This window comes from Pan paniscus, chromosome 22, assembly GCF_029289425.2.
Source record: "Pan paniscus chromosome 22, NHGRI_mPanPan1-v2.0_pri, whole genome shotgun sequence".
NCBI lineage: Eukaryota > Metazoa > Chordata > Mammalia > Primates > Hominidae > Pan > Pan paniscus.
The window spans coordinates 35,367,045-35,390,922 of record NC_073271.2 but is presented as its reverse complement, the minus strand read 5'-3'; the positions used below and the strand labels follow the sequence as shown (position 1 = coordinate 35,390,922).

At 41.4% G+C, this 23,878-nt stretch overlaps 1 protein-coding gene across 2 annotated transcripts in view; it reads left to right on the top strand.

Moving 5' to 3' along the window:
• The window catches only part of BRWD1 (bromodomain and WD repeat domain containing 1), a 134,192-nt gene that overhangs the window by 29,395 nt on the left and 80,919 nt on the right, over positions 1–23,878 (top strand). For both annotated transcript variants that reach the window (XM_063601440.1, XM_055105204.2), the window contains 7 exons: positions 6,235–6,335; positions 7,668–7,738; positions 9,130–9,230; positions 10,269–10,309; positions 12,011–12,109; positions 16,012–16,162; positions 16,412–16,546. In XM_063601440.1, coding sequence (XP_063457510.1) covers positions 6,235–6,335; positions 7,668–7,738; positions 9,130–9,230; positions 10,269–10,309; positions 12,011–12,109; positions 16,012–16,162; positions 16,412–16,546 — 699 coding nt within the window. The remainder of the gene's footprint in view (positions 1–6,234; positions 6,336–7,667; positions 7,739–9,129; positions 9,231–10,268; positions 10,310–12,010; positions 12,110–16,011; positions 16,163–16,411; positions 16,547–23,878) is intronic.

The following is a 23,878-nucleotide window of genomic DNA, read 5'->3' as shown; positions in this document are numbered from 1 at the left end:
TTTGGTTGCCTAATTAAAATCCAAGAGAATTGAAAAATGCCTTGACAGGTTGCAGTTTATCTTGTGAAATAGTAGCTATTGACCTTAGGTAGTGGTGATGGCTGCACAGCATTGTGCATGTACTAAATGCCACTGAATCGTTGACTTTAAAATGGTTCATATGGGCTGGGCGCGGTGGCTCACGCCTGTAATCCCAGCACTTTGGGAGGCCGACGCGGGCAGATCACGAGGTCAGCAGATGGAGACCATCCTGGCTAACATGGTGAAATCCCATCTCTACTAAAAATATAAAAAAAAATTAGCCGAGCATGGTGGCCAGCGCCTGTAGTCCCAGCTACTCGGGAGGCCGAGGCAGGAGAATGGCGTGAACCCGGGAGACGGAGCTTGCAGTGAGCCGAGATGGCACCACTGCACTCTAGCCTGGGTGACAGAGCAAGACTCTGACTCAAAAAAAAAAAAAAAAAAAAAAGTTCATATGGTGAGTTTTATGTTATGTGAATTTTTATCTCCCCTAGGATGCATGAGTGAGCATACAGGAAGAGATTTCATTTTAACAGTTCAGGACAGCTAACTACCTTTGACAAATACATCTTTTTTTTTTTTTTTTTTTTGTTGACTGGGCTCAAGTGATGCTCCCCCCTCACCCTCCTGAGTAGCTGGGAGTAGCTGGGACTACAGGTGTGTGTCACCACACCTGGCTAAGTTTTTTTTTTGTGTGTTTTTTGAGTAGAGATGGGGTTTTGCCATGTTGCCTGAACTGGTCAAACTCCTAGGCTCGAGCAGTCCTCCTGCCTTGGCCTCCCAAAGTGCTGGGATTATGTGTGTGAGCCACCACACCTAGCCTACATCCTTTTTAAATTTTTTGTTTTTAGTTGACCTATAATACTTGTAGAAAGACAAAGAATACAGTGTGATGTTTCAGTGCATATATGCATTGTATAAGGATCAAATGAGGGTAATTATATCCATCACTAAGCATTTATCATTTATTTGTTGTGGTAATATTCAAAATCTTCTCTTCTAGCTATCTTGAAATGTCTATCACATTGTTATTTGCTGTACTCACCTTACTGTGTAATGGAACACCAGAACTTATTCTTCCTGTCTGATTGTAACTTAATACCCATTGAAACAACTTCTCATGGTCCCCCCCTTCCCCCATACTCCCCAGCCATAGGTAACCACTGTTCTATTCTCTGCTTCTGTGAAATCAACTTTTAAAATTCAAGGGTGAAATTACACAGTGTTTGCCTTTCTGTGCCTTGCTATTTCACTTAACATAATGGCCTTTAGGTTCATCCATATTACCACAAACGACAGAAGAGTATTCTGTTTATAATGTTCCATTTTGTGTGTGTGTATACACAGAACGGCATTTTCTTTGTCCATTCATCTGTAGATGGGTGTTTAGGTTGATTCATGTCTTGACTATTGTGAATGGCACTGCAGTAAACATGGGAGTGCAATTATCTCTTCAATATACTGATTTCATTTCCCTTTGGATATATACCCAAAAGCATAGGGAACAAAAGCAAAAACAGACAAATGGGATTACATCAAACTACAAATCTTCTGCACAGCAAAGGAAACAAACAATATAGATCGAAGAGACAACCTGAAGAATAGGAGAAAGTACTTGTAAACTTTATGCATCTGACAAAGGGTTAATATCCAGAACATATAAGGAACTCAACTCAATAGAAAAAAAATTCAGTTAAAAAATGGGCAAAAGACCTGCGTAGACATTTCTAAAAAGAAAACATACAAATGGCCGACAGATATATGAAAATATGCTTAACATCACTAATTATCAGGAAAATGCAAATCAAAACCACAGTGAGATACTACCTCACCCCAGTCAGAATGGCTGTTCTCAAAAAGACAAAGGATAACAAATGTTGGGAAGGAGGTGGAGAAAGGGGAACTCTTATGCACTTTTGGTGAGAATGTAAATTAGTACAGCTATTATGGGAAACAGTATGGAGGTTCTCCCACCTCCCCCAGAGGCAGGTTCTCTCTCTGTTGCCCAGGCTGGAGTGCGGTGGTGTAATCATAGCTTGCCTGGCCTCAAACTTATGGGCTCAAGTCATCCTCCTGCCTCAGCCTTCTGAGTAGCTGGGACTATAGGTGTGTGCCACGTCACCTAGTTAGTTCTTAATTTTTTGTAGAGACAGTGTCTTGCTATGTTTCACAAGCTGGTCTTGAACTTCTGGCCTCAAGCAATCCTCCTCCATTGGCCTCCCAAAGCACTGGGCTTTATAAGCATGAGCCACCCTACCCAGCTGGAGGTTCTTCACAAAAAAAGATTGGCTATATATCCAAAGAAAATAAATACATTCTTTCATAGCAAAAGAGAGGATCAGCATATATTAAAGAGTCCTTATTTTACCACTGAACAAGTTATAAAAGTAGACGTTCTTAAGCTCATGAGCCTGTGGTAAATACTAGGTAGTCACTCAAAATGTGTAGATTTCAAGCATACTTTGGACTTTGGAAGTAGACACATGAGATTGTAGCACGGAATCCTAAAATCCTAGGCCAAAGAAGACTTAGATATCATAGTTCATACTGTTTCTTTTATGCAGGATTTAGCTAATCCATCTTAGAAAAAAGAAGCAAGACTATTTTTAATATCCAGAAATACATATTATAGTCATTGGCGACTGGCCTTGAGGGGGCATAACAAAACATGGTTGTATGTCAGTGATACTGCAATTGATGAAATGTTGCTATTTAGAAACAGTAAAAGGAAGCCCCCAGAAGTTAAAAATACCTGTTGGACACTAAAAAAACAAAAACAAATCGCAACTCTTTAAAACTTCAAGCTTAGAGGCTTCATTAGTGAATTCTGTTAAAACTTGTTAGAACTGCTGAGAGCTTAATATGACGGTTAAATATATATAGGACCCATGTCTTAAAACCAGAACTTTATTGTACACCAGCAATAAACAAGTAATAAATACAATGGAAGAAGAGTATAATTTGTAATAGCAACAAAACCCCTCAAACACATAGGAATAAATTTAACAGGAAATGTGAAATACGTTTATGAAGAAAGGTCTTAAAAATACTGACCGGAGTCTTGGGTTGGGGAAGGAAATAGTCTAAGTAAGTGAAAATACCTCTACCATGTTCCTGAATCAGAAGATTCAGTATTGTAAATATGTCAGATCTTTCCTGATTATGCTATAAAATCAGCGTATTTACATTTGAAATTCCAATGATTTTGTTTTTATGGAACTATGCCAGCCAATCAAGCTCATTTAAAAGAGAAAAATAAGCACGGACAGCGAAAGAAGAGCAAAGAATTGTTGAGCCATGCTGGAGATATAAAAATGTTTTAGAGCTGTTATAAAGAAAACAGTATATATCAGTCCATGAATAGACGAAGATATAAGTGGGACAGAAATAGCTACAAATTGCTTATCTGTCTGGAAATTTGATTTAGAACAGGTGACTTAAACATATTCTTCCATGGACAGTTAGGTTTAGAATTCCTTTTTTTTTTTTTTTTTTTTTGTTTGTGACGGAGTTCCGCTCTTGTTGCCCAGGCTGGAGTACAGTGGTGCGATCTCAGCTCACTGAAATCTCTGCCTTCCAGGTTCAAGCGATTCTCCTGCCTCAGCCTCCCGAGTAGCTGGGATTACAGGCGCCCACCACCATGCATGGCTAATTTTTTGTATTTTTAGTAGAGACAGGGTTTCACCATGTTGATCAGGCTGGTCTTGAACTCCTGACCTCAGGTGATCCACCTGCCTTGGCCTTCCAAAGTGCTGGGATTACAGGCATGAGCAACTGTGCTTGGCCTCTAGAATTCTCAAAGTACTCTGCAAGGTTGCGAGTTTTACTCTGATGTTTTAATTAAAAAAAATTTTTTTTGTCCAATTAGCAATTCAGTGTGGAAGGTGTTTAAATTTTTTTAAAGTGAAAGCAAGTTTATTAAGAAAGCAAAGGACTAAAAGAATCTTCAAATTTAATTAACAAAAATATCCAACTACTAATATAACTTTAATTATACTACTTTTTCTCATTACTTTTAATGAGATAGCCTGCAAAGCTCAATGTTAGGCCACATTCTGGAACATATCTACTTAGATATAAACAATCACTTTCAACATTAAAAAAAATCCATAATTTCTTCCTTACTTTGCTTTCTGTTAATGGCACTATTAGTCTTTGTTTTCTAAGCTCCTTCTTTGTCTTGAATATTTCTTGAGTCAGCAAGTTTGTTTGCTTTTTGAGACAGAGTCTCACTCTGTTGCCCAGGCTGAAATGCAGTGGTGTGATCTTGGCTCTTTGCAACCTCAGCCTCCTGGGTAGCTGGGACTACAAGCATGCGCCACCATGCCTGGCTAATTTTTTATTTTATTTTATATATATGTTTATATACGTATGTGTATATGTCCATATATACGTATACGTGTATATATACATATGTACATACATATACGTATACATAGACGTATATGTTGACATGTGTATATATATATTTATATACATGTATTTATATGTATACATATATGTCTACATATATACACATGTATATGTATACGTATATATATACATGTATACATACATACATATATATATATATATATTTTTTTTTGGTAGGTGAAGGAGTCTCGCTGTGTTGTCCAGGCTGGAGTGCAGTGGCGCCATCTCAGCCTGCTGCAACCTTTGCCTCCCGGATTCAAGTGATTCTCCTGCCTCAGCCTCCCGAGTAGCTGTGATTATGGGCATCCGCCACCTCTGCTGCCTACTTTTTGTGTTACAGGCATCCAACATCATGCCTGGCTAATTTTTGTATTTTTAGTAGAGGTGGTGTTTCATCATGTTGGCCAGGCTGGCCTCAAACTCCTGACCTCAAGTGATCTGCCTGCCTTGGCCTCCCATAGTACTGGGATCACAGCCGTGTGTCATCACGCCTGGACAATTTTGTATTTTTTTGTAGAGACAGGGTTTTGCCATGTCACCCAGGCTGGTCTTGAACTCTTGGACTCAAGCAATTCTCACTCCTCGGCCCCCCAAAGTGCTGGGATTACAGGCATGAGCCATGGCACTCGGGCGAGTCAGCAAGTTTTGATGCTCCTCTCTTTTGGTCTTTCCTCCCCATTCTAGGGGGAGAAGGGTGGAGCTGTATTCCAGTTAAGCTTCTTGCTTCTTAGATTAACTGGGTTCCCTCTTGGCTTTTTATTACATCTTGCCTCTTCTTTTTCAATCAATACCGTATATTGCTGTAAGACAAATCGTTTGGCTGCTTCTGGTGTTTTTACTTGAAAAGTACAGTTACCCTTTAAGCTGCTTTGATTACATCCAGATTCTCTATTCATTTACCCCATTGCCGCATGACTTTGAGAAATGAACACTTTGTTCATATAGATCTTTGTTTCTATCTTATACCATATTCCCCCTCGCTTTTGAACTTGTGCTGATATTATTCCTTTGCTTAGTGTGTGTTTGTTTTCCTTGCATTTTCCTACTATTTAATCCTTCCTAGATGTCTCTAGCTAGTTCATCTTCCTTTCTGTAGCTTGCTTGTTTAGCACTTTTGGTATTTTATTAAGTACAGATGTTAGCCTTATTCTGAAGTTGCGCTGCAATATAGTTCCTGTGTTTCCTTATTTTATGGTTTTGTTTTCAAAATATTTAAATCATTGACCCATTTCGAATGTATCCTGATGTACAGTCTGAAGAATGGACTTAGTTTTTTTCCAGATTACTGCACAATTGTAATACCATTTATGCAGTGATCCATTGTTCGCCCAACAGATTTGAGATAATACCTTAATTCTACTTAAGTCTTAGATTAGGATTCATGTTTTCCCCCATTTTTCCTTCCAGTTTTTCAGTCAGCTTTCCCAGGTTGAATAGGGTCTAGTTTTGGATTGTATTTTTTCCATTGGTCATTCTGTCAGTGTACCCTGTTTTGTCTGATCGTTTTAATTATTAACACTCTGTGATATGCTTTAATATCTAGTAGGACTAGATCTCCACCTTGTTAAAGTTTTTCTGGCCAGTCTTGTTTATTCTGAAAATAGACTTATTGAGATCATATTACATATAAATGAATGTGGAGAGGTTATGATTTTTTCCACTACGGTAGTATTACCTATATTTTGGATTTCATGTGTTTTATTTCCTGAAACTGTCAATTGAAGTTAAGTTTGCAAGACTATTAAACTGTAACTTAAGTAGAAGTTCTGGAAACTGAATTGTATATGTTTTACTTTTTAGTTTAGCCCGATGGCCAAAGGCTCTCAAAGATACATGGTTTCCACTGGTGCTGATGGGACAGTTTGCTTTTGGCAATGGGATTTAGAATCCTTAAAGTTTAGGTAAGTGGCTTTAATTATGTAACAGGTTTTGTTTTTTAATGTAGTTACAGTTTAGTCTAATGAAATGAAGTTTTATTGTTATGAGAAATTGTGTATTGTTGCTTTTTTTAACCTTTGAACTTAATTTTTATTATATACAGCATATGTGCCATATTGACTATTTGCTATTTATAATTATGTAGATAGCAGGATTTGTAAAAGAAGCATAGCTTTTCTATCTTAGCACATTTTTGCAAAGACAAAGTAAGGCATTTAAAATAATAGGTATATAATTGGAAATTCAGGCAGGAACATTTGAGAGTCATAAGACCTGTATTGTATACCTGTGCGTCTAATACAGTAGTCACTAGCCATACATGATCGTTGAGCACTTTAAATGTGGCTAGTGCAATTGAGGAACTGAATTGATAATTTAAATTTAAAACTTACAATTGATTAATGTATTAAAACATTTTTTTCCTTTTGTTTTCGTTTTTTTTTTTTTTTTTTTTTTTTTTGAGACGGAGTCTCGCTCTGTTGCCCAGGCTGGAGTGTGATGGCGTGATCTCGGCTCACTGCAGCCTCTGCCTCCTGGGTTCAAGTGATTCTCCTGCCTGAGCCTCCTGAGTAGCTGGGATTACAGGTGCCCGCCACCCCGTCCAGCTAATTTTTTGTATGTTTAGTAGAGATGGAGTTTCACCAGGTTGGCCAGGCTAGTCTGAAACTCCTGACCTCAGGTGATCCACCCGCCTTGGCCCCCCAAAGTACTGGGATCACAGGCGTGAGCCACCACGCCTGGCCTATTAGAAAATTAAGCATATCTTGAATAACGAGTATGTGAAATTTTCAATGAGTTTTGGGAAATCCAAATATAGATAAAATATTTTTGTTAAAAAATAGTTGTCAAATTGAGATATATTTTGAGTCTCAAATACACACTGGAAAATTTCAAAGACTTAATATGAAAGAGTATGAAAGTATCTTATAATTTTATTGATTTGGATTACATGTTGATATTTTGGGTGTATTGGGTTAAAGGAAATATGATTAATTTGATCTTTTTATATTTTGTAAAAATACATGGAAATCTGTGGAAATATTTGATGTACAATAAGGTATTATAGAAATAAGATTATAGCTGGGTGTTGTGTGCCTGTGGTCCCCAGCCACTAGGGAGGCTGAGGCTGGAGGGTCCCTTGAGCCCAAGAATTTGTGTCTAGTGTGGGCAACATGGCGAGACCCTGTCTCTTAAAAAATTATAATATTTAAATATGCTAGATTAAAACGAATATTTTAAGCTGTGTTAATGTGGTGAAATAATCTATTTTAAAGCAGCATCTTCTTCTTTTAAAGCCCACGTCCCCTGAAGTTCACTGAAAAGCCTAGGCCAGGCGTTCAAATGCTTTGTTCTTCTTTTAGTGTTGGTAAGAACTTCTTCACATTTTTTTCTTAGTTTTTTTTTTTAAACATTTATTAAATGACCACTTGGTTGCTAAGAACTTTTATTAGCTACGTGGTAAATGACTTCTGATGTTTATTTCATTAGGTTCAATTTATGATGTTCATTTTGTTAGCCTTGTTCTTCCAGTCCTCCAGTCTGCCTTTCTCTGATTTCTGGTAGTAATCAGTGATATAAGAGATGGCTGGTAAAAGGGAGGCTTGAGGTGTCCACACAAGTGATTCCTATGCCAGTACTATGTGTATGATAATCTAAACTTGTGATTTTCTTCGAATAGGCTAAACTGTGTATGTTTGATAGTTTAAATTTATTTCTCACACATAATATCTTGATGAAATTATTCTTTTTCATTTTTTGTACAGTGAACTTGTGTGGTAACCTTTCTCTTTTTTCGGATAGGTCAAAGACTTTTCCCTCATTAAATCTGAAAACTTGAACAAGCTAGGGTTAGGTATGTAGAATTGTTTAGAAAGCAGAACTTCTTTTCTTAAAAATATTTTTAGAGCACTGGTGCTTAATTGGCATTATATTGCCACCCTTAATAATACAGATGGGGAGGCCAGGCACAGTGACTCAATGCCTGTAATCCCAGTCCTTTGGGAGGCCGAGATGGGAGGATTGCTTCAGCCTAGGAATTCGAGCCCAGCCCTGGCAACATAGGGAGAACCCATCTCTCAAAAAAAACAAAACAAAAATTACCTGGGCATGGTGCACACCTGTAGTCCCAGCTACTCAGGAGACTAGGTGGGAGTATTGCTTGTGTCCAGGAGGTTGAGGCTGCAGTGAGCCATGGTCACACCACTGCACTCCAGCCTGGGCGGCATACTGAGACCATGTTCCCCGCCCCACCAGCTGGCTCACGCCTGTAATCCCAACACTTTAGGAGGCTGAGGCGGGTGGATCACCTGAGGTCAGGAGTTCGAGACCATCCTGACCAACATGGTGAGACCCCCCATCTCTACTAAAAATACAAAAAATTAGCTGGGCGTGCTGGTGTGCCCCTGTAATCCCAGCTACTCAGCAGGCTGAGGCAGTAGAATTACTTGAACCTGGGAGGTAGAAGTTGCAGTGAGCCGAGATCACACCATTGGGCTCCAGACTGGGCGACAGAGCGAGATTCTGTCTCAAAAAAAACAGGAGGAGATTGTGAATGTTTCCAGATTGAATTAATTTTGTTTTTTAAAGCTACAAATTCAGTTTTATAACCTCTATATAGTGAGTCAGAAAATGTAACTGTTGAGATAAACTTAGTTTTAGGGTAAATGATCTTTCTTTTTTATATTTTAATATGGAAATTTGATTTGTTCAGGTATTTGTTATAAACTGGATGTTTAAACCTTACCATTTTTATTTCAGGTGGTATGTTTTTAGCCACAGGTAGTACTGATCATGTAATCAGAATGTATTTTTTGGGTTTTGAAGCACCCGAAAAAATCGCAGAACTTGAAAGCCACACTGTAAGCATCCACGTTTTAAAATCCTTTAGATTAATTGTTAATACTATTCCTGTTATTGCTAAGGGGCATTGTTATTGGCTCTACTTTTATTTTTAATTTTTTTTCTGTTGAACAAATGAACTGTCATTTATAACTTTTTGATGGTATTAAGTTTTAAAATATTAAATCATAGTTGCATTTCTGAGATAAGTCATTGCTTGTGAATGTTATCTTAAATTTTTGCTGAATTCTATTTGACAGTTAAAATATTGTTAGAGATGTTTGTTTATTTATAAAAATGAAAATGTCTAGGTATAATATAGTTTTTGTTAATTCTATTCTAATTTTTAATTTAAGCATACAAGCAATTATATTTAAAGGGGAGGTATGTCATTGGCAACTCAGATTAGCACTTGAGAGGCCTAATATTTTACAGTGGTTATTTTAGCTTTATGTTCAAAATCTTGATTATGACAGTTGATCTGGGTGGGTTAACTTTAAGTGGGCCTGTTTATCTAACCAAGCCCATGAAATAAGAATGTGATTTTAATAATGCATAGTAAGATAGAAAACTGTCAGTGTTCTGAAGTACTGGTCAGGGTTAGGCCATCTTTTCTTTTATTTGAAGCTTTTGGGAAGCCAGTCCACATCCAGAGGTTATTTGATAGATACAGATTTAAATAACTTAAAACAACAATTGAAAATGCCTTATTTTTAGCTACTTTAAAGCCTGTATTTTGAGCACTTTCCACACATTTCACTTCCATATAAGTCATTTTAAACAGATGTAATTATAAATACTGCTTTAAGTTTAGAAGCAAGGCTTTTTTTCCTGTTAGATGTGCCTTTCTTTGAAATGAAAGCTGTATTTTAGTAGTCTTAGGTTTGTAGTTAGTCTTCACTTAAAATTATAAAACATGTTGAATGACAGGGCTAAGCAACACAAGTGCAAATTTTGCTTGTTAAAGCAAATAGGCTTCTAGCATTAAAACTTCATTTTTTCAAATTCACAGACCATGTAGATGATCATTTTTGTATTTGTCCTTTTCCCCCCTTTAGGATAAAGTAGATAGTATCCAATTTTGTAACAATGGTGATCGGTAAGTGTGTGTTTTGTATGTGTGTGTGTGTGTTATTAGGCAAATATAATGTGCTACATATTAGTATAGCTAACCTGTCATTTTGTATGTATTTTTTCCCTTTGTATTATTTTGATTATTTATTTATTTATTTATTTTTTGAGATGGAGTTTCGCTCTCGTTGCCCAGGCTTGAGTGCAGTGGCACAATCTCGGCTCACTGCAACCCCCACCTCTTGGGTTCAAGTTAATCTTCTACCTCAGCCTCCTGAGTAGCTGGGATTACAGGCGCCTGCCACTGTGCCCGGCTAACTTTGTATTTTTAGTAGAGACGGGGTTTCTCCATGTTGGTCAGTCTGGTCTTGAACTCCCGACTTCAGGTGATCTGCCTGCCTCGCCCTCCTAAAGTGCTGGGATTACAGGCGTGAGCCACCTTGCTCAGCCATTATTTTTTATTTTTAGTTGACTAATAATTGTCTATGTTTATGGAGTAAGTACACTGTGGTGTTTTAATATATATTTACATTGTGGGATGATTAAATCAAGCCAATAAACATCTCTGCCACTTCACATACTGAGCATTTTTCTGTAGTCAGAACATCTGAAATCTACTCAGAAACTTTGAAATAATATATAATTAACTGTCACTTTGTATATTGCAGATATTTATTAGTAAATGTATTAACTGAATGAAAAGTGTCTAGGGCAGGGGTTGGGGGAAGAACACATGAAATGTAAGTTTTTAGAATTGTAGTTTTTGCCAGCTTCTAGCGACCAAAAGTAGTTTTTCTTCGGCTAGATGTCTGATTTACTGAAAAACTTATGTGTAAGGATCATTAAATTTCTTGTTTGGGTAGTTAAAAAAAACTTTTCTAAGAAACCACTGTGATATATCCTGCAAATAAATTATTACTTAAATCATATACTCCTTCTTTGCCTCCATTGTGTGTCAGGTACCTTTGCTAAACTAATTGTTGAGAACTTAATTTGTTAATAGATTGATTTATTTTTACACAGTGTCCAACATGAATTAATTTGAATTAACAAGTAAGATGTTTAAAATGGAGCTATTGCTCTTATTTTCCTATACTTTAAAACTTTTTTCTGTTTTTTTTTTCTTCTTGGCATTCTTATTTAATTATTTTTTTTTGAGGCGGAGTCTAGCTCTGTTGCCTAGGCTGGAGTGCAGTGGTGCAGCCTCGGCTCACTGCACTGCAACCTCCCCCTCCTGGGTTCAAGCGATTCTCCTGTCTTAGCCTCCTGAGTAGCTGCGATTACAGGCATGTGCCACCACGCCTGGCTAATTTTTGTATTTTTAGTAGAGACGGGGTTTCACCATGTTGGTCAGACTGGTCTCGAACTCCTGACCTTGTGATCCACCCACCTCGGCCTCCCAAAGTGCTGGGATTACAGACATGAGCCACTTCAGGTTGCCTCTTCTCAGCATTCTTATACATTGTATTTTCAAAACTTAATCTGTTTGAAAAGCTATTGATTGAGTTTGAGGTGTGTTTTATTTCATAGGGCCGGGAAAATCATAGCAAACCAAATTTTTTTTCCCATCCAGATAACGCTCTAAATACCTTGTCCTTTGAATTAACACCTGTGGATTGTCCTGTTGTTAGGACAGCTTCATTACATTCTTTTTTTGCATGTGATTTTAATTGTAGCCCTTGTTGGAAAGTGTGTGAATATAGTAAGATCCTGTTCTGAATGTTTTAAGGTTCCTAAGTGGTAGCAGAGATGGAACAGCACGGATTTGGAGATTTGAGCAGTTAGAATGGAGGAGCATTTTATTGGATATGGCTACCAGAATCTCAGGGTAAGTTGAGATTGTTAGAAGTAGGTGCATCATAGGTGTTCGATCTGTCTCTCTCTCTCTCTCTCTCTCTCTCTTGCTCTCTGTGTCTCTCAGTGGTTATTTTGTTGAGGGGATTATAGCTACCTTCTATTACGAAGAGCTGTGGTATAAGTGAATAGCTGCGTACTGCATATCAGGTGAACAGAGACATCCAGGTAAATTTATCCTTACATTGTGTAGCAAAGAATAACATGTACTTTTTCTATGGTTCAAAGCATTGACCTCCTTCTTAGATGTTGCATTTAAAAGCTTCTACAAGTAAAAAAGATAAAATTAACTCAAGTACGTTAAGAATGGAAATTATACTTTTCTGTGGATAGGATTTTTGAAAAAATTTAAAAGTAGCTTAGAGCCAAGGCTGGGAAATAGGGTAAGCAAACATACTTTATTATTAAGGTTAAAAAAGAAAATTGAGCTCCAGCCTGGGTGACAGAGCGAGACTCTCTAAAAATAAAAGTCATAGATTTTACTTTAGAGTTTGTTTCCTGATTTTAACTTTGCACTTTTTCGTATCAGTTTTTCTGAGAAATGTTTCCACATTTTGTCTTCTGGAAATCATGTCTGCTGTATTTTTATTTAAAAAAAATGTTCTAGGGTCTCACTCCATCGCCCAGGCTGGAGCGCCAGTGGTATGATCGTGACTCACTTCAGCTTTGACATTCCGGCCTCAGGCAGTCCCCCCATCTCAGCCTTCCGAGTAGCTGGGACTATGAGCATGAGCCACCATGCCTGGCTAATTTTTATGTTTATTTTTTGTAAAGACTCAGGCTCAAGTGATCCTCTTGCCTGTGCCTCCCAAATGCTTTGTTTTTAACAACAGAAATTGACTTATATTCTCTGCTGTAGCTCAAAGAATTGTATTGCATTTTCAAAATAAATTTGATCTTCTTGTTTTTTTGTGGAATTATCTGTGATGGAGAATGAAAAGTATATATACTGGAAATTTGATAACCCTTGCTCATAAACAAATTAAAAAATCTTTATTATATATAAAAATGTTACATCTCAGTATGAAAGTGAATACTGTCAATCCTTGATTAGTTGAAATAAAGGGAATGGGGGTGAAGATAATTTAAAATCAGTTTCACCTATTATTGTTTTATTAAGGAAAATAGAAACTGTCAAAACTTGAATGAAAATTTTTAAATGAGACTGAAAACTATAGTTTTCTTGCTGACGCACTCGATCCATGAAGGGGACTTTTCCTATAATTTTCTTCATGAGAAAATATCTTCTCATTTTAAGTTTTCTTGCTTTCAAATCTTGAAAAACAGAGTCTTCTGTATGTAAGAATTGATTGATCTGTTTATTTTAGTGTTCTAATATTGGCGAATCAACTTGATGAAATGGAACATATCTGTTAGTAAATTCAAAGTTATTAATTTGTGGCTGGGCATAGTGGCTCATGCCTGTATTCCCAGCACTTTGGGAGGCCAAGGCAGGCGGATCATCTGAGGTCAGGATATCGAGACTAGCCTGGCCAACATGGTGAAACCCTGCCTCTACTAAAAAAAAATACAAAAATTAGCCGGATATGGTGGCATGTGCCTGTAATCCCAGCTACTCGGGAGGCTAAAGCAGGAGAATCAGTTGAACCCAGGAGATAGAGGTTTCAGTGAGCCTAGATGGAGCCACTACACCCCAGCCTGGGCGACAGAGCTAGACTCCGCCTCAAAAAAAAAAAAAAAAAAAAAGCAATGTTGTTACTTCAAAAGCCTTTTAGTTTAAAGTGAAGAATGGAGTCTTTGCCTTTATTCCATTTTACTTTTTTTTTTGGAGACAGAGTCTTGCTCTGTCGCCCAGGCTGGAGTGCAGTGGTGCGATCTCTGCTCACTGCAAGCCCTGCCTCCTGGGTTCATGCCATTCTCCTGCCTCAGCCTCATGAGTAGCTGAGACTACAGGCGCCCGCCACATGCCCGGCTAATTTTTTTTGTATTTTTAGTAGAGACGGGGTTTCACCATGTTAGCCAGGATGGTCGTTTTTTTTTTTTTTTTTAAATTTAAGTTTTAGGGTACGTGTGCACAATGTGCAGGTTAGTTACATATGTATACATGTGCAACCAGGATGGTCTTGATCTCCTGACCTCGTGATCCACCCACGTCGCCCTCCCAAAGATCTGGGATTACAGGCGTGAGCCACCGCGCCCGGCCTCCATTTTACTTCTTAATATTATTCTACCCTCAACACCAATCAATCTAGTTAGAATTATTCTCTCTTCTGTGTGTTTTTTTTTTTTTTTGTAATTACATAGATAGCTGTTTTATAACACTCATTCTATATTCTTTTTTTTTTTTTTTTTTTTGAGATGGAGTGGCACGGTCTCAGCTCATTGCAACCTTCGCCTCCTGGGTTCAAGCGATTCTCCTTCCTCAGCCTCCCAAGTAGCTGGGATTACAGGAGCCTGTCACTACGCCCAGCTAATTTTTGTATTTTTTATAGAGGCATGATTTCATCCTGTTGGCCAGGTTGGTCTGGAACTCCTGACCTCACGTGATCTGCCCACCTTGGCCTCTCAAAAGTGCTGGGATTATAGGTGTGAGCTACCATGCCCAGCCTTTGTTAATTAAAACATGTTAGATGCTTGTAATATCTTTTTTTTTTTTTTTTGAGACGGAGTCTTGCTCTGTTGCCCAGGCTGGAGTGCAGTGGTGCGATCTTGGCTCACTGTAAGTTCCGCCTCCTGGGTTCATGCTATCCTCCCGCCTCAGCCTCCTGAGTAGTAGGGACTACAGGTGCCCACCACCACGCCTGGCTAATTTTGCTTTTTTTTGTATTTTTAGTAGAGATGAGGTTTCACCGTGTTAGCCAGGATGGTCTCAATCTCCTGACCTTGTTATCCGCCTGCCTCGGCCTCTCAAAATGCTGGGATTACAGGCGTGAGCCACCGTGCCCGGCCGATGCTTGTAATTTCTTAAAACGTATTCTATTATTTCAGAACCATTAGGCCTTCCCTACCCCACTGTTGACTACTGTAATGCAGAGACCCTTTGCATATCACTTTTTTATTTTTTGAGAACGTAGTCTTGCTCTGTCACCCAGGCTGGAGTGCAATGGTGCGGTCTTGGTTCACTGCAGACTCTGTCTCCCAGGTTCCAATGATTCTCCTGCCTCAGCCTTCTGAGTAGCTGGGAATACAGGTGTGTGCCACCACACCCGGCTAATTTTGTATTTTTAGTAGAGATGGGGTTTCACCATGTTGGCCAGGCTAGTCTCAAACTGCTGACCTCGTGATCTGCCTGCCTCGGTCTCCCAAGATGCTGGGATTACAGGCGTGAGCCACCGTGTCTGGCCCTCCATAACACTTTTATAAAGGATGAAAAACATTCCAGGCAGGTGTATCCAAGACCGTTCTTGCCAAGGGGCCTGTAGGAGTAGACTGTAGGAAAGTTGTATAAAGAGATGAGAATAGTCCCATTTACAGTTCAGATTGAACATCTGTGTGTCAGTTATTTTTCTAAACATTGGGGATATGAATATGAATTACCTTATTTTTGTGTTCCTAAAATTTTTTTGTCTTCTATGGAGAGAAACAGTTGAAAGTAAGTGTTAGCAATAGGTTTGTATTCAGAAGAAGGAAATAATAGGAAAGAAGTAGGGAGAAAAAGCATTGCTTTCATAAGCAGTAATGGTGTCCTAAAATCTGCCCTTATTCAGTCTCTGTACTGTTTCTAAATTATCCCTCCCTTCTTCAGGTTTTGCCCTCACCTGTTTCTAGATAATCTGTTCTGGGTCAGCTGTGATGAACTCACTGTAGGGTTGATAAGATAGGCACATGGGTTGGATTTCTTTATTTTTGTATTGATGAGAGATTGTATACATTGTATAGCCAGCCATCTATACATGTTGTGTATTTTTTTGTTAGGGACTTATCTTCCGAAGAGGAAAGGTTTATGAAACCTAAAGTAACAATGATAGCTTGGAATCAAAATGATAGCATTGTTGTCACAGCTGTGAATGATCATGTCCTCAAAGTGTGGAATTCTTACACTGGACAACTGCTTCATAACTTAATGGTAGGTAATTTCTGGTACAATGTAACAAATGAGATTTTTTGAAATATGATTGTAATTCTGAAGCTATAAAAATAATATACTGAACAAGTTGTTTCTCTCATGTAAACTATGAAATGATTAGAAATTTTTATAATTATAAATTATTGTCTAATACATTTTTAAAAGTATATGCTGTAACAGTATGTATTTTTAAATTTTCAATTTGTAACTTGTAAACCCTCCTTAATGTTATGACTTTGTTAAATAAAGGGACATGCTGATGAAGTATTTGTTCTGGAGACGCATCCCTTTGATTCCAGAATTATGTTATCTGCAGGACACGATGGCAGCATATTTATATGGGATATTACAAAAGGTACCAAGATGAAACATTATTTTAATATGGTAAGTGAAGTGAGATGTACCTTGATACATGCTTGAATTTGTTTGGAGTATTTGGGTTATGCGGCTTAGCCAGAAATTGATCTGCTTGTTTTGGCAGTTTGTTTTTACAAATCAGCATATTCAAAGCCTGCTAAATATTAGACAGCTACATGTATATACGTACATACATGAAACTCTCTGTATGACTGATTTATATGAGGGAGACATTTTTAAGTTACCTGTTGAGCATTTTATGTGCCTGTGTGTTTAAACTGGTAAAAGTATGGCAATTATAAAAACTTTTTCACTACTTGAATTTATTGAAATATTCGATAACAAACTGAAATATTTGATAACAAATAGAAATATAAAAATAGTAATAAAATAAAATGACATTATTAATATTCAATATTAACCAAATATTACAATATTTGATTACTCCAATTTCAGTAACCTTGGGCTGGGTATGGTGGCTCTGAACTCCTAACACTTTGGGAGGCTGAGACAGGAGGATTGCTTGAGCCCAGGAATTCAAGTCCAGCCTGGGCAATGTAGTGAGACACTCTCTTAAAAAAAAAAATCCCAAGATGGTTGATATAGAGATCAAACATCATTAGGTTTTCCCGGCCTTTTTTCTTTCTGTACAGGTGTATTCTTAAAAAAAAAAAATTTTTTTTTTTTTTTGCATATGTATATTCTAGAACCAAATGAGGATCCTACTGTATCTTTTTAGAATTTCTCCACATAATCATAATTATAGTTACTAATCAGCAAATTTAACATTTATAAGATAGCATTATCTAGTCAGGTCTATAGTAACATCTTTTTAGATATATTTTGCTCCGTGGACCAGAATCCAGTTCAAGCTCATGCATTGTGTTTAAGTGGTTGTATCTTTCTAGGTTTCTTTTTTTTCTTTTCTTTTTTTTTTCTTTTTGAGACAGAGTCTCGCTCTGTCGCCCAGGCTGGAGTGCAGTGGCGCAATCTCAACTCACTGCAAGCTCCGCCTCCCGGGTTCACGCCATTCTCCTGCCTCAGCCTCCCAAGTAACTGCAACTACAGGCACCCGCCACCAAACCTGGCTAATTTTTTTGTATTTTTTAGTAGAGACGGGGTTTCACCGTGTTAGCCAGGATGGTCTCCATCTCCTGACCTCATGATCCGTCTGCCTTGGCCTCCCAAAGTGTTGGGATTACAGGCGTGAGCCACTGTGCCCGGCCTCTAGTTTTCTTTAATTGTCACCAGCTCCTCTCAGCCTTTTTTCGTTTTCCTCTTTCTTGGCCTTTAACTTTTGTTGAATATTAGCAAGTATTGTTACAGAGTGTCCTCAGTTTTGTCTGATATTTTTTCATGATTAGATTGTTATAGTTTTTTAAATGAAATAAAACATAAATGATATTGTGTCCTTCATGAATCATATTAGGAGGCACATGATATTTATTTGTCCCCTTACTATGGTGATAATTTTTTTTTTTTTTTTTTTGGATATGGAGTTTCTCTCTTGTTGCCCAGGCTGGAGTTCAATGGCACAATCTGGGGTCGCTGCAACCTCCGCCTCCTGGGTTTAAGTGATTCTGCTGCCTCAGCCTCCCGAGTAGCTGGGATTTACAGGCACCTGCCATCACATCCAGCTAATTTTTTGTATTTTTAGTAGAGATGGGGTTTCACCATCTTGGCCAGGCTGGTCTTGAACTCCTGACTTCAAGTGATCACCCGCCTCGGCCTCCCAATATAATTATTTTTTATTATTATTATTATTTTTTAATTAATTTATTTTTATTGATCATTCTTGGGTGTTTCTCACAGAGGGGGATTTGGCAGGGTCATAGGACAATAGTGGAGGGAGGGTCAGCAGATAAACAAGTGAACAAAGTTCTCTGGTTTTCCTATGCAGAGGACCCTGCGGCCTTCCGTAGTGTTTGTGTCCCTGGGTACTTGAGATTAGGGAGTGGTGATGACTCTTAACGAGCATGCTGCCTTCAAGCATCTGTTTAACAAAGCACATCTTGCACCACCCTTAATCCATTTAACCCTGAGTGGACACAGCACATGTTTCAGAGAGCACAGAGTTGGGGGTAAGGTCACTGATCAACAGGATCACAAGGCAGAAGAATTTTTCCTAGTACAGAACAAAATGAAAAGTCTCCCGTGTCTACCTCCCTCTACACAGACATGGCAACCATCCGATCTCTCAATCCCTTCCCCGCCTTTCCCCCGCTTCTATTCCACAAAACCGCCATTGTCATCATGGCCCATTCCCAATGAGCTGCCGGGTACACCTCCCAGACGGGGCGGTGGCCGGGCAGAGGGGCTCCTCACTTCCCAGTAGGGGCGGCCGGGCAGAGGCGCCCCTCACCTCCCGGACCGGGCGGCTGGCCGGGCGGGGGGCTGACCCCCCACCTCCCTCCCAGACGGGGCGGCTGGCCAGGCAGAGGGGCTCCTCACTTCCCAGTAGGGGCGGCCGGGCAGAGGCGCCCCTCACCTCCCGGACCGGGCGGCTGGCCGGGCGGGGGGCTGACCCCCCCACCTCCCTCCCGGATGGGGCGGCTGGCCGGGCGGGGGGCTGACCCCCCCACCTCCTTCCCGGACCGGGCGGCTGGCCGGGCAGAGGGGCTCCTCACTTCCCAGTAGGGGCGGCCGGGCAGAGGCGCCCCTCACCTCCCGGACGGGGCGGCTGGCCGGGCAGGGGGGCTGACACCCCCACCTCCCTCCCGGACGGGGCGGCTGGCCGGGCAGAGGGGCTCCTCACTTCCCAGTAGGGGCGGCCGGGCAGAGGCGCCCCTCACCTCCCGGACGGGGCGGCCGGCCGGGCGGGGGGCTGACCCCCCCACCTCCCTCCTGGACAGGGCGGCGGGCCAGGTGGGGGGCTGACCCCCCCACCTCCCTCCCGGATGGGGCGGCTGGCCGGGCGGGGGGCTGACCCCCTCACCTCCTTCCCGGACGGGGCGGCTGGCTGGGCAGAGGGGCTCCTCACTTCCCAGTAGGGGCGGCCGGGCAGAGGCGCCCCTCACCTCCCGGACGGGGCGGCTGGCCGGACAGGGGGCTGACCCCCCCACCTCCCTCCCGGATGAGGCGGCTGGCCGGGCAGAGGGGCTCCTCACTTCCCAGTAGGGGCGGCCGGGCAGAGGCGCCCCTCACCTCCCGGACGGGGCGGCTGGCCGGGCGGGGGGCTGGCCCCCCCACCTCCCTCCCGGTCGGGGCGGCTGGCCTGGCGGGGGGCTGACCCCCCCCACCTCCCTCCCGGACGGGGCGACTGGCCGGGCGGGGGGCCGACTCCCCCACCTCCCTCCCGGATGGGGCGGCTGGCCAGGCGGGGGGCTGAGCCCCCCACCTCCCTCCCGGACGGGGTGGCTGGCCGGGCGGGGGGCTGACCCCCCCACCTCCTTCCCGGACGGGGCGGCTGGCTGGGCAGAGGGGCTCCTCACTTCCCAGTAGGGGCGGCCAGGCAGAGGCGCCCCTCACCTCCCAGACGGGGCGGCTGGCCGGGCAGGGGGCTGACCCCCCCCACCTCCCTCCCGGACGGGGTGGCTGGCCAGGCGGGGGGCTGACCCCCCCACCTCCCTCCCGGACGGGGCGGCTGGCCGGGCGGGGGGCTGACCCCCCCACCTCCCTCCCGGACGGGGCGGCTGGCCGGGTGGGGGGCTGACCCCCCCACCTCCCTCCCGGACGGGGCGGCTGGCCTGGTGGGGGCTGACCCCCAGCTCCCTCCTGGATGGAGTGGCTGCCGGGCAGAGACGCTCCTCACTTCCCAGACGGGGTGGCTGCCGGGCGGAGGGGCTCCTCACTTCTCGGGGGGTGGTTGCCAGGCGGAGGGTCTCCTCACTTCTCAGATGGGGCGGCTGGGCAGAGACGCTCCTCACCTCCCAGACGGGGTTGCGGCCGGGTAGAGGTGCTCCTTACTTCCCAGACGGGGCGGCGGGGCAGAGGCGCTCCCCACATCTCAGACGATGGGCGGCTGGGCAGAGACGCTCCTCACTTCCCAGATGGGATGGTGGCCGGGAAGAGGCGCTCCTCACTTCCTAGATGGGATGGCGGCCGGGCAGAGACGCTCCTCACTTTCCAGACTGGGTAGCCAGGCAGAGGGGCTCCTCACGTCCCAGATGATGGGCGGCAAGGCAGAGACGCTCCTCACTTCCCAGATGGGGTGGCGGCCGGGCAGAGGCTGCAATCTCGGCACTTTGGGAGGCCAAGGCAGGCGGCATGCTTCGCCGGGTGGTCAGAGCTATTTGCCCATAGTCCGTAGCCCAGAGCCGGGGCTGCTCGGCTCTCCGTCCCGGGGGTCCGGGGCCGGGCTGGAGGCGTGCGAGCCTCTCATCGCCGCCTCCCAGGCTGTGCCACTTTCTTTCTTTTTTCTTTTTTTTTTTTTTTGAGATGGAGTCTTGCTCTGTCGCCCAGGCTGGAGTAGTACAGTGGGGCGATCCCAATATAATTATTAAACTAATTTTTTTAGTAGCGCTTTTGAGACTAATCTGAATATCCTGTTTCTCATTAAATTTTTACCCACAAGTATTGGATCCATTGAAGATTTTCCAATGGCATTATTCCTTCCATATTTATTAGTTGGCATCTTTGCACACAGTGGTATTTTTTTTTTCCTCCTCCAACTTCTAAGTTCAGGGGCTACCTGCTGTGTGCAGGATGTGCAGGTTGATTACATGGGTAAATGTGCTTGCACATAGTTTTGTAATCTTATTTCATGTAAAACCTTTTTTTTTGAAATTTTTATTTTTAAAGAATTTACAGATGTATTTTTGAGTATAAATTCAGCCTGTCTGAGAAGAAAGTTAACTTTTACACAATTAATTTCTATTGTTGAATACTTAAGTGGTTTCTAAAATATGTATGACAATAACACTTTGAATAGCCTTGTACATGATTATTTCCCTAAGATAAATTCTGAAGGAATTATTGTGTAAAAGGGTTTTAACACTGTTAAGGCTTTATATGTTTGAGACATTTTGTGAATTTACTCTTCAGTTTATACTGTTACAATTCAAAGTGCGATTTTTTTTTTGTTTTGTTTGAGACAGAGTCTCTCTCTGTCGCCCAGGCTGGAGTGCAGTGGTGTGGTCTCGGCTCAGTGCAAGCTCCGCCTCCCAGGTTCCCGCCATTCTCCCGCCTCAGCCTCTCAAGTAGCTGGGATTACACGCGCCTGTCACCACGCCCGGCTAATTTTATTTTTGTGTTTTTAGTAGAGACGGGGTTTCACCATGTTAGCCAGGATGGTCCCGATCTCCTGACCTTGTGATCCGCCCGCCTCGGCCTCCCAAAGTGCTGGGATTAGAGGCTTGAGCCACTGTACCTGGCCTGTGTGATGTATTTTAGAGGCAGTGTAGTAGCATCCTATTGATGCTGATGCATTCTTAGACCTTTGATTCTCAGGTTCTTAGACCTTTGATTCTCAGGTTCTTAGACCTTTGATTAAATGCATTCTAAAACATTTTAAATAGTATGATCAAAGTACAAATAGACAATTAGGCATCTCTGAAAGCTGCGTTTCTATGTATTCAAATTATTGGAAAAAACTAAACATTCTTGGACAATTTTTCTGTCGTTTTAAAATCCGTGGGATACATCCATTACCTTAACTATCCTTTCAAACTCAGTAATAATATTACATCCTGAATTTAACTCCTCAACACAAAAAACTACATTAATTTAGGCTTTAAGCAGAATATAAGCGGAAAAACTCTATGCCAAAGAATAATCTGAAAAAACATTTCACGTGGGCAACGATGATCTTATTTCCAGTTGCATAGCCAAAATTGGCCTTGTTTACTGACATTTCCTTAGTGCTCAGCTAAGAGGCTCATAATTCCTAATTCTAGATAGACTAAATAGGGTTGTCAGTTATTAATAGCAACAATATTTCATGAATACATAATAAACTTTAATGTGACATTTTTCTCCAGACACAGTTGCAGGTTGCGTTTTGTCAGGAATCATTGTATAGGACGCTTCCAGTTACAAGTGAAACCCCAAGTCCTCCTTGCTCTGCTTAGATAGGTCTGCCCACTTGAGAAAACTTTCATCTCAGCAAGTATTTATAGAAAAGCTTTTGGTGCTGTTAAGTCCACATGTATGATGGGCAGAGTTGCTGCCACCATCTTCAGCTTTCCAGCTTTGAGATTTTGCCACTCCCTCCCCACTGGCATCTGCTTTAACCATGACTGAAGGTCCCAGGCCAGGGATGCAAAATGGTACATATATGCAGGTTGTGCTGTGGCACAGGTGGCTCCTAGAAGGACCATGTGGGTGAAACCATGTTCTTATGTTTTAATGATCAGTTGGAGGAAAAATATATATATAATATATATACACACACAATTTTTTCCTTTTTATGTTAAGAGAATATGAATTAATATGCATATCTTATTCAGCAATCCTCTGAATATCCGAGTAACTTTATTTTTTCCATGTTTGCTAATTGTCATCCTTTTCATGTGCAGCAATAGTGAAGTATCACTATTCAAGCAGTGACTTACTTGGGCGTGGACGTGAGTTTGTTCTGGCAGTTACTGAGTAGATGTCTCATTTCTCCAACACTGAACGCATAACATTTAGTTACCGGAAAGTTAAAGGTGCAGACAACAAATATGCATAGCTCTACACTGTAGAGTTAACCAAATAACTAACTTAACTATAAATTGATGATATTAAACTAATATAGTTAACAGTTTAAAAGGAAGAATAAAACAGTATAAAAGTAATCTATTTAAGGTTACACTCATGATAGACTTAGAGCATCCTTTCTGAAATCTCTGTTAAGGTAGTTGTGGCTGCAGACTTTTTCATATATATGCTTGAGACCCGGCAGCATTGCCAAATTTTGCATGGTGCTTAGTCATCTTAGTAATGAGCTGAAGTAGAGCCCACCTTAAAATCTAGAAAAGTGTTCATTTTAGTTCATGAATACCAAATTTGGTTAATCTTTAATCATTTATCTTGTAGCTTATTATCCTTTTATTATATACTAAGACAAAAATTTATGAAATTGTTTATAAGAAGTAAAAGAAGCCTTCACTTTGGATTGGGTTGTTAGCCTTCATTGGAGCACTTGGAGAACTAATGCTTAGAAGAACTTTGAAGACTTTTTTCTGGGCTAGTTGTATCCAAAATCAATTTTATTTTTTGGGAATAGTGATTGATGTATATGCTTAATGAAACATTTGTTTTTATTTTTATTTTACAGAGTCTCACTCTGTCACCCAGGCTTGAGTGCAGTGGAGTACAGTGGTGCAGTCTTGGCTCACTGCAACCCTTGCCTCCCCGGTTCAAACGATTCTCGTGTCTCAGCTTCCTGAGTAGCTGGGACTACAGACGCACACTGCCACGCCCGGCTAATTTTTTGTA